Source organism: Episyrphus balteatus, chromosome 2 (assembly GCF_945859705.1).
Source record: "Episyrphus balteatus chromosome 2, idEpiBalt1.1, whole genome shotgun sequence".
Taxonomy (NCBI): Eukaryota; Metazoa; Arthropoda; class Insecta; order Diptera; family Syrphidae; genus Episyrphus; species Episyrphus balteatus.
In genome coordinates, this window is record NC_079135.1 from 40,986,623 (window position 1) to 40,999,407 (window position 12,785).

Genomic DNA, 12,785 nt, shown 5'->3' on the forward strand with positions numbered 1-12,785 from the left:
ATACTTTTGTAATATAGTTAGCAATATCAATACTACCAAATTATAAAATGATGACTGGAAACGTTTACTAGTTAAAAGTTAAAAACAAAAATGTTGAAAAAAAGAATTAAGTCGTTTTGTCGATATTGCTGATAAATGTTTGTACATGTTCAAATACACACACATACATACAACACCCTCTCAAAAATGTTTGTGAACGGTATATTTCCTGCCCTTCCATTGAATTGAATTATTTGTAAAAAAAAAAATACGAAAAGAATTATGACAGAAGGGAACAAATGAACAAAGAAGAAGTAAAAAAAAAATATGATTTTCGTTGTATTTTTTTTTCAATGTCGGATATTGCAATCCATGTTTCCCTTTCGCGGCATCAATGCAATTACAATCCCTCGATGGAAAGCATCATCGTCGTCGTTGCCGGGCAAACAGTAAAATGAATATAAACGACAAAAACAGCAATCGGAGCGAAGAAAAAGGATTTACAACAAACAAAATGGAGTTTAACAAAAAAAAAAAAGAAGAAACAGAAACGAAACATAAAAAAAATCATCAAATACTCACATGATGATGCCTGGATGCGTTATACGACATCCCATTCATATGTCCCATTGAATTCATTTGCATCGCACCACCGCCATTGCCGCCGCCAATTTGCATACCATTTGCTCCTCCACCAGTACTCATCATCCCTGCACTGGCTCCGTTCGCTGCCAATCCTGTCATTGGACCCATTCCCACAGAGTTTCCGTGCATTTGTCCACCATTCATACCGACACTACTGCCACCATTACCACTACCACCACCTCCACCGTTCATATATTGATGCGGGTGGTGTGATTGTCCACCAACACCCATCATTCCGGCGCCATTGCCACCCGAATGCATACTATTGTGCATACCCATCTGTAAATGAAGAAAAAAAGGATTAAATTATTTGTTTTTGTCTTCGCTTTTATATTCTTTTTTTGTTAAACTGATTCATAAAAAAAGAAGCATAAAGATTACGAACACCTACCTGTCCATAACCACCCATCGTGTCCATAGCTTGCTGAGAGGAGCCGCTGGTGGCGGCTACCATATTACCGTAACTACCGACAGATGGCGCGGATGTTGAGCCCGCTGGTGATGAAGCTGTCGCTGCAGATTGTTGTTCTGCTTGCAACTGCTGTTGTTGTTGCTGCTGTTGTTGTTGTTGCTGCTGCTGTTGTTGTTGCTGCTGTTGTTGTTGCTGTTGTTGTTGTTGCTGTTGTTGTTGTTGCTGCTGTTGGACACTATTGCTGTTTGAATTGCTGGATGAATTACTACTGTTATTGTTGCTACTACTATTGGCGTTCGCTGAATTAGTTGCTGAATATGGAAATTCGGAATTTGGTCCAAATGTATTCTTTAGACTATTTAAACTATCATTAGCGCTGCCACTTAGATAACCACCAGAACCACTACCATGTTGGTTAAAACCTGTATCATAGGCACCGGTATGGAAGTTTGCACCACTTTGTTGCTGCGAATGCAGCAGTTGTTGTTGGTGATGTTGTTGCTGATGCTGGTGTTGTTGTTGCTGTTGAAAGTGATGTTGTTGTTGATAAAATTGTTGCTGCTGCAAAAATTGTTGCTGCTGCTGATGAAGTGATGATTGTTGTTGTTGTTGCTGATGATGCTGTTGTTGTTGCTGAATTAGATGATGTTGTTCACTTGTGGTATATGCTGCCCCGGGTGGTGATATTTGGCCCCCTAAGGCTGGAGCCCTTGAGGAGCCCCCCTGGGCATTCATTTCTTCATCTTTTCTATACACACAAAAAAAAGAGAAACAAATCGAGTTAGATATTTAGTTGCTTATTAAAAGGGAGTTTTTTATTCAAAAAAATAAATCATGCAAGATGAAGATGATGATGATTTTAAATAAATACTAATAGGAAAGCACATTTATATGAAATCCTTATTAAAAACTATTGATCAAATGCATTTCATTAAATTAGACTTGGGAGCACACAAATGTAAAATTTGCCTCATCAAATTATTTAGTTAAAAGTTGGCAACCATGTCAACAGGTACTCTTTGTTCTTTGTTGCCAACTTCGTACTGTGCAGCAAACAATGTAGAGAATAATTATGACAATTTGTCAGTTGTTTAAACCCAGCATTAGTGAATAACACCTACTAGTGTCAATTTATTTCAATTGGATTATTGAAATGTCGCAAATGTGGTTTAAATTTTGACAGCTGAACTGTTTGCTCACTTAGTTCAATTAATATCCGAATTTTAAGGTTCTGATTAAACTAGTGTTATACAAAATAAAGCATTACAAAAAAACTGAACTTAATTGTTTTCATTGTTGTCCTTAAAAAAAGAACAAATTCATTTGTAACTTTTTATAAATTTGCTCTATCAAAAAAAAAATTGTACTTAATTAATACAAGTGAGTAATCGATATCATTTATTTTATTCCAACCTATAAATGACTACATATCCACTTAATTCTTCCGCCTTAACTATTTAGTTCGAAAAAAGGATGTAATTTCTTCACCTGCCCTCAATTCATGACATGTGTGCCCTCAAATTCACATTTATAACAATTTTCGTCTGTTTTCTGTTTTATATACGTTCGCAGCTGAAAATGTCCTACGCTACATATACAAAGAAAGACCACTCACAAACAAAGGAACGAAAAAAAAAATCACTTTTACCAAACTATAGTATACGTCAGCCTCAGTTCTATATTTGAGACACAAAAACTACCAAATATTACAAAAAAAAAAACACGCACGAGCTTCTTCTAGAAAAAAAGGACTCTCTTATCCATCTGTCATATAATGTATTCTTCGTTTATTCTACTTATTATCATTTTATTTTACCCTAGCTCTCAATTCGCTTGTTTTGTTGTTTTTTTTTTGTTTAGCTATATACATTATCTAGGACGACACAAAATCGGTGAACAATCATTCACTCAAAACACCACAGAGTGGCGGGCGTCGTCGTCGTCGGTCGCCGTCGTTGTCGCGGCACTCCTACATTAATTATTTGTCCTAGATATACCTAACACACTTACACCCTCTAGGCACGGTGGGCAGGAAGCATCGATAGGTATCACAAAAATGTCGACAAAAATTGCAAGTTGGGTTGTATTCGTTGATGATTATACGTCCAAAATCCGTTGGAATTGAAATCCTAGCTGCTCCTTTTCAAAAGTTATTCATATTGTTGTATTTCTAATCGGGACAATTTGGAATAAAAATCTTGGGGAAAGTACGATAACTTAGGCGACAAGAATTGATAACGATATTTTGTAGAGGAGTTTAATACAATAATTTTTTACTATGGGAGGGGGGGTCCATCTCACCCCGTTTAGGCGGGAGGGGCAATTTTCTAAAATAACACGTTAAATACAAAAAAAAATTATTTAAAAACAACGGCAACACTTACAGTTATGAATGATACCTTTTTCAAAAGCCAGAATTGTACACTTGATTCTAATTTTTAAATCAAATTATTGCAATTAATTGTTCTCGAAATAATCAACTTCAAAGTCAAACTTTGGGAAAAAAGTTAAAAAAAACACGTTAAATACAATTTTTACCAAAATTGTAAATTTAAATATGAAATAAATCAATAAAATAAGCAGCCTCAATCAATTTTTTATCAAATACTAAAATCCATTATGCTTCTATGCCCTATAATTTCCGAGAAAATTAAAAATAAGAAAATTACCTTTTTATCAGATTTTCATTTTCTTAACTATTTTCGCCAATATGAACAGCTTTTTAACTTAAAAGTATCATGGCTGGCGCACTTCGCGGGTTCTCAGGATTCAAATTTTTTTTTGGGTCCTCTGTCCCGATAAGACAACTTCGTTGCTTCGCTTAGGCCATTTAAAATTGGTACTAAGAATCTCGCGATTTTTTTATAAAATAAAAATGGTTAAGATATGAAGTTCAAGGCGTATCAAAGTGAGATGGCTAAAAGGGGGGGCATGCTGCTCCCCTGCAACCCCCCAGCTTGGGCAAACTATAGGATTGATTTGGGGTGGGGTCAAGGTTGGGTATGTACAAAGTTTCTTTTGAATTCGAAAAAAACTTTTTAATTCTGAAGAAAATTTGCCTTCACCCAAACTCGCACCCACCCCAAATCCTATAAAAGTGAGCTCAACCAGGGGGGTTGTAAGGGGGCATACTGCTTGCAAGCATTATGTTTATGTAAACAAGAAAACAGCTAAAAAATAGAAATCCGATAAAAAATAAGTTTTTTAATTTTCAATTTTCTCAAAAACTAGAAAGCATAGAAGCATATAATTTTCAGAATTTGATGAAGTTTATTTCATTGATTTATTTCGTATTTAAATTCACATTCTTGGTAAAAATAGTATTTAAAGTGTTTTTTTTTTCAACTTTTTCCCAAATTTTGACTTTGAAGTGGATTATTTCGAGAACAATTAATTGCAATAATTTGATTTAAAAATTAAAATCAAGTGTACAATTCTGGCTTTTGAAAAAGGTATCATTCATAACTGTAAGTGTTGCCGTTGTTTTTAAATAATTTTTTTTGTATTTAACGTGATATTTTAGAAAATTGCCCCTCCCGCCTAAACGGGGTGAGATGGACCCCCCTCCCATAGTACAAAATTATTGCATTAAACTCCTCTACAAAATACAGTTATCAATTCTTGTCGCCTAAGTTATCGTACTTTCCCCAAGATTTTTATTCCAAATTGTCCCGATTAGAAATACAAAAATATGAATAACTTTTGAAAAGGAGCAGCTAGGATTTCAATTCCAACGGATTTTGGACGTATAATCATCAACGAATACAACCCAACTTGCAGTTTTTGTCGACATTTTTGTGATACCTATCGATGCTTCCTGCCCACCGTGTAGGGGGAAATTAATTTACATGAAAGCTCCTCTTTTTTTTTTTACTTTTTTTTCGAATTTGTATTTACGAATATCCCATTGTCTCTTTCTGTCCATTAAATCTTCACATTACTATGCAGGGTTTAACTATTTAATTTAATTGGTTATTGCGACACGAATTAACGTTATTTTCTAAGGCTTTCTTTTTTGTTTTCGTAGTCATATTTCGTATTGGTTGTTGTTCCAATTCTAAGTGACATTTGCGTGTTCTCATTTCGATTGACACGCATACCCTCTCTGCTATTTCTTTCAATTTTGATTATTTCTAAAATTAGTTATGGCGTTGCGTTATTTTGACAGGTATGAGACAGTGTTGTCTTAGGCGAGTATAACACCGTTAAATATGTTGTTCAGAGTCAAGATGTGTCAAAATTATTTGACATTATTAACTCATTAACATACCTGACTTTAAATCTCATTGCACAGGGTTGCCATCAATCAATATTAAATATTAAAAAAAAAAAATTTTTAACACACTTCAAAAAGAATCAATATTGATCGCAAAGTACCTACTCATGTTTGTAAGTGTCACAGATGTGTTAACACACAAATTTTATTTTCCGATCAGTCTTGATCAACACGCGTTCAAATCACAAACTTAAATTAAAACTTAATATTTATATATAATTTCAAACCTCAGACAGGTTATAGAAATAAATCGCATTGATTTGAATCTCAAGTGCGTTATTCTTTTGTCGGATAGTCTTTATCTGTTTATATTATCTCCTTTTGAGATAGTAAAGAAAAACAGATAAAATTAAATAGCTATTAGGAAGAATTTGACGATAGTAGGTACATACCTAGATAAAACATAAACATCATACAAAAAACAGTTTTTTTTTTCTCTTTGGTAATAGTTGTTGTTTGCTTTAATTTTTTATTTTTTCAAAATAGATAAAGTGTGAAGGTTTTTTCTATTTTATTATGGTGCTATACTACTACTCTTCATTTGTGCCCCTGTTCATATATTGTATATAATTGTCTTTATTCTATTTTGTTCTATAGTCGATAAAGATATTTTTTTATGGTGCTTTGCTTGGTTTCACAAAAATTATTTTGTTCGTTTGTAGAAACAAAAAATTATTGTCTTATCGCTGGTGATTTTATTTTTAATTTCGAATAGAAGACGTAGATATTTTTCAAGTATCGAAATAGAAGAACGAAATAAGACTAAAGAAACAAAGATAACGACTGATAAGATTTTTATAATTTTTTTTTATTCTGTTTTTTTCTTTTTTTTTATGATTCCTGTAAGGTTATTTATTTTGATTTAAGCCTAAGTGCGTTTAATTGAATATTAATTGTTGATTTTAATGAAGTAGGTGTTATAATATTTTTGTGTATTTTGATTTTGTCGATAAATATGATGATGAAGGATAATCATCAATAATTTACTCGTATATTATTCAATTGCAATTGATTTAAAGATTATGTAATTTGAATTGGATTACTTTGGTTCTTTTGAAGTTTGAATACTTAAAATAAAGCCTGATTACGAAAAAAAATTTTTAAATTTTCTAGGTCATTGACTGATAAAAGTTCATGTGAGGCTAGCTTAAGGTGGTTTCACACGGTACTACAAAGTTGTAACATATTATATTTAAAATATGAAGACCAAACAAATTGAAAACTAATAATAAGGTAGAATATAACAGTTCGATGTTAGTTTTTGACAGGTTCAACAAGGTTTTATAGTGTATGAGTGCACTACCTTACCATTGCATGCAATACTTTGCTTTAGAAAGAGCAAAGATGCCCAAATTTTGATGTGAAAAGTGAAACAATGTCGAGAACTTAAATGTCATTCATTCAACTTTGCCCAATATTTCACTTTAGCAATCGCACTGCGTTACCATTGTATTCTTAGGCTTAGAAAGGAAAGGATAAAGTAGTCCACATTTTGATGTGAAAAGTGATACCTCATATATTATGGCAACTTATTAGACTACGAAGTTTGTCGAAGATTAGTGTAATTTAAGGACAATTCCACATTTTTACACAGGACAATTGTTTTTTTGTGCTTTTAGACTTATTGAAGTCATTCTATCTACAAAAAGTGCTGGCAAACTATTAAATTTTAGTATCAAAACGTTGTCATTTATTACCATAACCCTCACCCTGAATAAAAGACGATCCTTGAACAAAAGTTGAAAGGACATAAAATGTCATTAGTCACTATTAAATATTAATGAATATGTGGTGATATAACAACATGGTCCCACGGTCGACCCCTGCGTACTATCAACTTTATTTATGGATAGCAAATATCTATTTTCTTCTATTACAAACAAATTTTTAATATTAATTTTTAAAATGCATTTCGCACCCGTGCGTTACTCACTTTATAAATCATCCACCCATTAAATAATCACCGGAATCCATTTATACAAATGAAAAAAAAAAATTGAATTTCACCACCGTTCGTTCTTAAATTAACAGAGCATTTTATTAATAATAATCACATGACGTCATTAAGTACACAAAAAAGGGTTACATAGTCTATTCTAACCATTAAGTTAAAAATTCATCCCGTATCCGTCCACATATTCAGGGTTAAATCTATGTGCATAAAACATGAGTTACATCTCAAAAAAATAACCATATCCGCACAAATCAACCAACACAACCTACACACAAAAAAAGTATTTTAGAAGGGATGGCAAATTAACGTGTCAATGTATAATAGTATACCACCAACAAAATTTCATTTATAATCCATACATATATAGATATATATTTATATAATATAACCAAGAAGGATATAAAGGGAATTAAACAAAACTCAATGCCTCAGAAAAACCACCACCACCAACAACTACCTACCACTCGATGGCTTACTAGCTGGCAGAACACAGAGCAAGCAGAGATTGTCATCTTATTTCTCGTCATCATATCGTCATCATCAGCTTTGCTTATGCTTGAAAATATTTTGCGCGTTTAGTCACGCAATCAAAAAACAACAACTACCTACCCCTGATTTGATATATACCCCTACTAATGGGAATACACAAAAGCCGCAATAACGCGAAGGTTATGTGTACTCTTCCACTCGTAATAAATGAGGGTATTCAATAATAAATGTAGAATTTATAACCAAGAGAAGATGACGACGATGTCGATGATGCTTTGTAATTATATTTAAACAAAAAAAAAAAGGTACAAATAAAGGCGAATGGTTTGAATAAAATATACTCATAACATAACCAACCAACCCTTAGGTTGAGCGATTCAGACTAAACAAAATGTCATATGTATCGAATGTGTGTGAATGCAAAACGCTTGCAATATTTTTTAACACTCCAATAATGGCGTGATATTTTGTTATACCCTTAAATTCAGACACAATTAAAAGTGAAATTGCATTTGAATCAACACAAAACTACATTATCGACCACAAATGAACAGATTTCATCTAATAACGTCAAATTATCGAAACAATACAACCACATTGCATCATATTCAAATTTTACAGTAAAATTTTAGAAACAAACACACCTTATCGGTTCTTAGATGGTACGATGACTTTTGCCGTTTTAAAAAAAGTGACAATTTCTACCAAAACTAGAATATCATAGTTTGACAAATCAAACTAAATATTCTATCGGTAAGGTGGATCTGTCAAAAGGTGTGTTTGTTCTCATAAATATCATTTGCAAAATAGACCTTGAAGAAATTTCTAACAAAATTGAATAGAAAAGAAACGTTATTATTGAATTAATTTTCGATGCTTGATATGTTGAACAGACAGTTAATATAATTACATTTGAAAGAAAACAAAAATTTAAAACAGTATTAATGATGGCAACTACTGCACCACACACAACATTGTGACAAGCGAAAAGTAGATTGATGGCTTTGCAGGGCGAGAGTGAATTTCAATTAATAATACAAAAAAAAAAAGTAATAAAAGATAGAAAAAGAAAAAAAAGGAAAAAAAATAATACAAATTTAAGCCATCGCAATTGCAAAGAGAAAGGAGTGAAAACATGTTCACACATTTTATATTAAAACGTAGATGATAATACATAATTACAGTGTATAGCTTAAGCTAACCTATAACAAACTACTAACTTCACCAATGCACATTATCCAACGATGCGTGTAAATTAAATGCTTGTATAAGCCGGTTTCAATTTATTATTGTGATTATTAGGTTTAAGTGTGGTCAGTGTGTATTGATATAATAATTTTTAGAAGGAGTTGTATGTATTTTCTTTTTTTTTTTGTTTAAACTTTCTTAATACAATTTATCGTCTGTTAATAGTAACAATGTTCAATGTGCATACACCCTTAAGAAAAACTGTATTGAGCTTGAATTCGTTGAACAACCCTGGTTTTATACAGTGGGGTTCCGCTCTACATACTTCTGTCAAATTTGTACGTTTGAAAATGAATTAATTCGGAATGGGATGTCCGATCTTGCCTTTTATTTTAAACATTGGGCTTATACTTTGTGATAGATAGTGCGGATGCACTTTTAACGATTGGCTTAAGCGAAATAAACCTAAACACATATGATTTTTGACACATGTGAGTTAAATATAAATACATGAACGTCAAAAATTATTTGAACGATTAAATAATAGCAAATTTTTTGCGAAATTGACACAGGCATGTCAAATAGAAGTTTTGACGTTTGTGGTTCTATTTGTACACAGTTTTAGAAGAGATGTGACAATTTTGATATATTTGGTGAAAAATATTTTGAATTTTGAATCAATTTAAAAAATATTAAGGTTTTCATATCAAAGTCCCATAAAAACTATATGCAGTTTTATTATACTTCCACAGAACTCAAGCCTATAGACGCCATTACAGTTTCGACAGGAAAGGACAAAAAAATATAAAATCTGTCATGTAACGACTTCCTTCTTTCCCGCCATAAGTTTCATTGCATTAAATTTCACCCTCGATCAAAGAATATACTTAAATAAAAAAAAAAACACAAAACATCCACATACCCAAAATCATAACCAATAGCAACAGTAGTTAAAGCCAGTAAATCAAAGCAACAACGCAAAAACTGCAACAACCCTCATATCCAAATAATACCTTGCCTTGCCTTACCATTGCCACACAGCACAACAACGCATTCCAAATGCAAAATACCGGGAAAACATATCAGAGTCGCAGGTATCCTGCTGTGATTGCGATGATATGAAAAAAAAATTTCTTTTTGTGTAACAACGAAATGTGTACAGAAAGAAAAAATTAAAATAAAGCAACGAAGAAAAACATACTCACTAAAGAGGGATTTATGAAACGGAAGGACAACTGACGAAAAAAAAAAAACTAAAAAGAACCAAATACAACGACGACGACAACTATGCAGTATATACACACAGAACACCAAAAAATCCTTGCCAATCCATTTTTTGTCTCCTTGTCCATCAAAAATCCCAAAGTAAAAAAAAAACCTCTGATTGAAAAAAAGGGACCGATGAAGTGAATAACAAAAAAAAAAATAACAAATACAAAAAAGATGAAACAAACTGCAGTTGGGAGAGAGAAGATGAATTTGAATATCAGGGGCTATTCTTATAATTTTTTCTTTTTACCATACCTTTACTCACATCTTTTATCAATACGTTTGGTACAGTCACAACTCAGTTCATTAATGCAAACAAAAATTGACATACTAATCAAGTGACATTTACGTCATACAATATGCCAATTGACAACTAACTTAACGAAAGTCAATAACGAAAAAAAAAAAACACTGATATTGATTTCTTAATGTCAATAAATTCCATCCTGCAGGGCATTTATACTAACTTGTTGAAATCTAAATAAAATTTCCTCCTTGACATACGTCACATTCAAAAACAATTCACAAAAAAAAAAACATATAATCAACACTAATTTTAGTCATCTAAAACACAACACACCCTATAAAATGGTGTTGCTGCTATATTTCAATTTATATCTCCTACTTTTTTCTGGCACTTAATCGTGTTGAACTTCTTTATTTAAAACCATAAATCACATCCACCACCCATCCATACCACCCCTCCACAATCATCATCATTTTCGTGTAAGTACTTTTCCTTTCTATATGACTTGAAAGTCGATGTCCTCCCACCATGTATCCCTGTCACCGGAAATAATCTCCACTGGAGTTACACTAAGGGTGAACACATTTTGACATTTTTTAAGCAAACACATTTTTTGACGTTTGCGCAAAGAGCAAGCGCCTGTCTGTCGTCGGAATCGCTTATTATAATAAAAGTACGCAAAAACATTCCTAGTGTATACTCATGGTAAAGTATATTTCTACTACCCAAAAAGGGGAATAGTATACAACAAAAAAAAGGACTAGGAAATTTTACCACCACTGTGTTGAATACTACTACCTCGCTCTCCTGTTTCTTTTATATCCGTGTATGTATGTGTGTGTGTATGAGTGTGTGTGTAGGTGTATAAAACATGTTTGAAGTCTCTACCTTTAAGTACGGAATTCATTTATAGAGATGATTTCAAAATAATAATAAAAAAGAAAAAATTAAACAAAGTGGGAAGTATGATGGAAAGAGAAGCAACATTTGAAAATACCAGAGAGATAGGGAAGAAACGAAGGAATTAAAATAGATTTTCATTTGTGGCAATTTGCAAATCCATGGGAGATGATGATGATGATTCCCTAAGGCTCACACACAATTTTCCAACTCGATTCTGTTGGCTTTTCAATAGAGAGAGTGAGTTTTTTTTGATTTTTTTTTCTGTTTTGTGTGTTTGTTTCGTTTCAAGTGAGATTCAACAGAGTGCTCGATGTGCTCTCGTGTATTTATTACTTACTTTTCACTCTGAACATATGATAATGGTTTGGCGTTTGAAGAATTTTTTTTAGTCAAGCTCATTTTTTTTTGTAGTAAGAGGAAGAAGGACCAGGGTGTGTTTGGTGAATATGTAAAAATATTAAGATACAAATTGTGGTGGGGGTGTGTTGAGTAATGTTGAACAGTTGGTGGTAAATTGAAATGACAGTTGTTGTTGCCACTTGTGATATTAATTTAATGACATACAGTGAAGTCAGGGATGGCCTGAGGTGGTTTTTGTTTTTTAGCAAACTTATTTCGCAGGATTACTTAAAACATTTTTGTGAATTAATTTCACAACACCTGTTAAATTAAACAGAAAAAAAAATTAATTTAATGATCATAGAGTATACTTGTGTTTGTTTTTCTTGAAGTTGCATTCTTTATGTCTATCTAATCAGTAAGATATTACACGCGCTAATTTTTGTTACGATTTCAATTTTTAACCACCACCTTCTTTTGATAACAGAGTGAATCCATTTCTAATACAATAAACAATGAATTTAAATGAATTTCAAGTTTGATTTTTGTTGAGTATAAAATCAAGAGCCCAATAAATTTGTGTCTCTTTTGACTAAACAGGTTTATTTTTCTTTGATTAGAAGGTAGCGATAAGGTGTAGAAAACAAAAAATTCTTGTCATAACTGAATTTTGAGATTAATTTTATTTTTTGTTCGTTCTCTGTGTAAGACATTCTTACTATCTGCGATAAGAATAAATTCTTCTTCATTTTTTTTCCTAATGCATATGTTTGTTAATCTTCAACCAAATTTAAGTAGTATCAATAATTTTGTCCCAAAAAAGAAATTGATTAAAGATAGAAAAAAAAAATATAAGTGAACATTGTTAATTGAATAATTTGTCTGTATTGCTATCTTATCTGAGAGATGATAACATAAAATGATACTAGGATACAGTAGTCGAAAGTTTAGTGATGTGATTTTTCCAGTTTCGATATTTTAGTATACCTATTTATTTAATTTTCTTTACAAAAATTCAATATTCTTTCGTCTTATCAAATTATTAGGTGTTATACTTAAAGCTTTATTATTATTTTTTTCTTTT

At 32.1% G+C, this 12,785-nt stretch overlaps 2 protein-coding genes across 7 annotated transcripts in view; one reads left to right on the top strand and one right to left on the bottom strand.

Annotated features, from left to right (window-relative positions):
* Window positions 1-12,785, top strand: part of LOC129912716 (biogenesis of lysosome-related organelles complex 1 subunit 4) — a 92,823-nt gene that overhangs the window by 17,028 nt on the left and 63,010 nt on the right. The gene's annotated exons all lie outside the window — the stretch shown is intronic.
* The window catches only part of LOC129912695 (zinc finger MIZ domain-containing protein 2), a 46,224-nt gene that overhangs the window by 8,377 nt on the left and 25,062 nt on the right, over window positions 1-12,785 (bottom strand). For all 5 annotated transcript variants that reach the window (XM_055991053.1, XM_055991055.1, XM_055991054.1 and 2 more), the window contains exons 2-3: window positions 1,016-1,784; window positions 562-903 (exon numbers count right to left, since the gene is read on the bottom strand). In XM_055991053.1, the coding sequence (XP_055847028.1) occupies window positions 562-903; window positions 1,016-1,784 (1,111 nt within the window). The remainder of the gene's footprint in view (window positions 1-561; window positions 904-1,015; window positions 1,785-12,785) is intronic.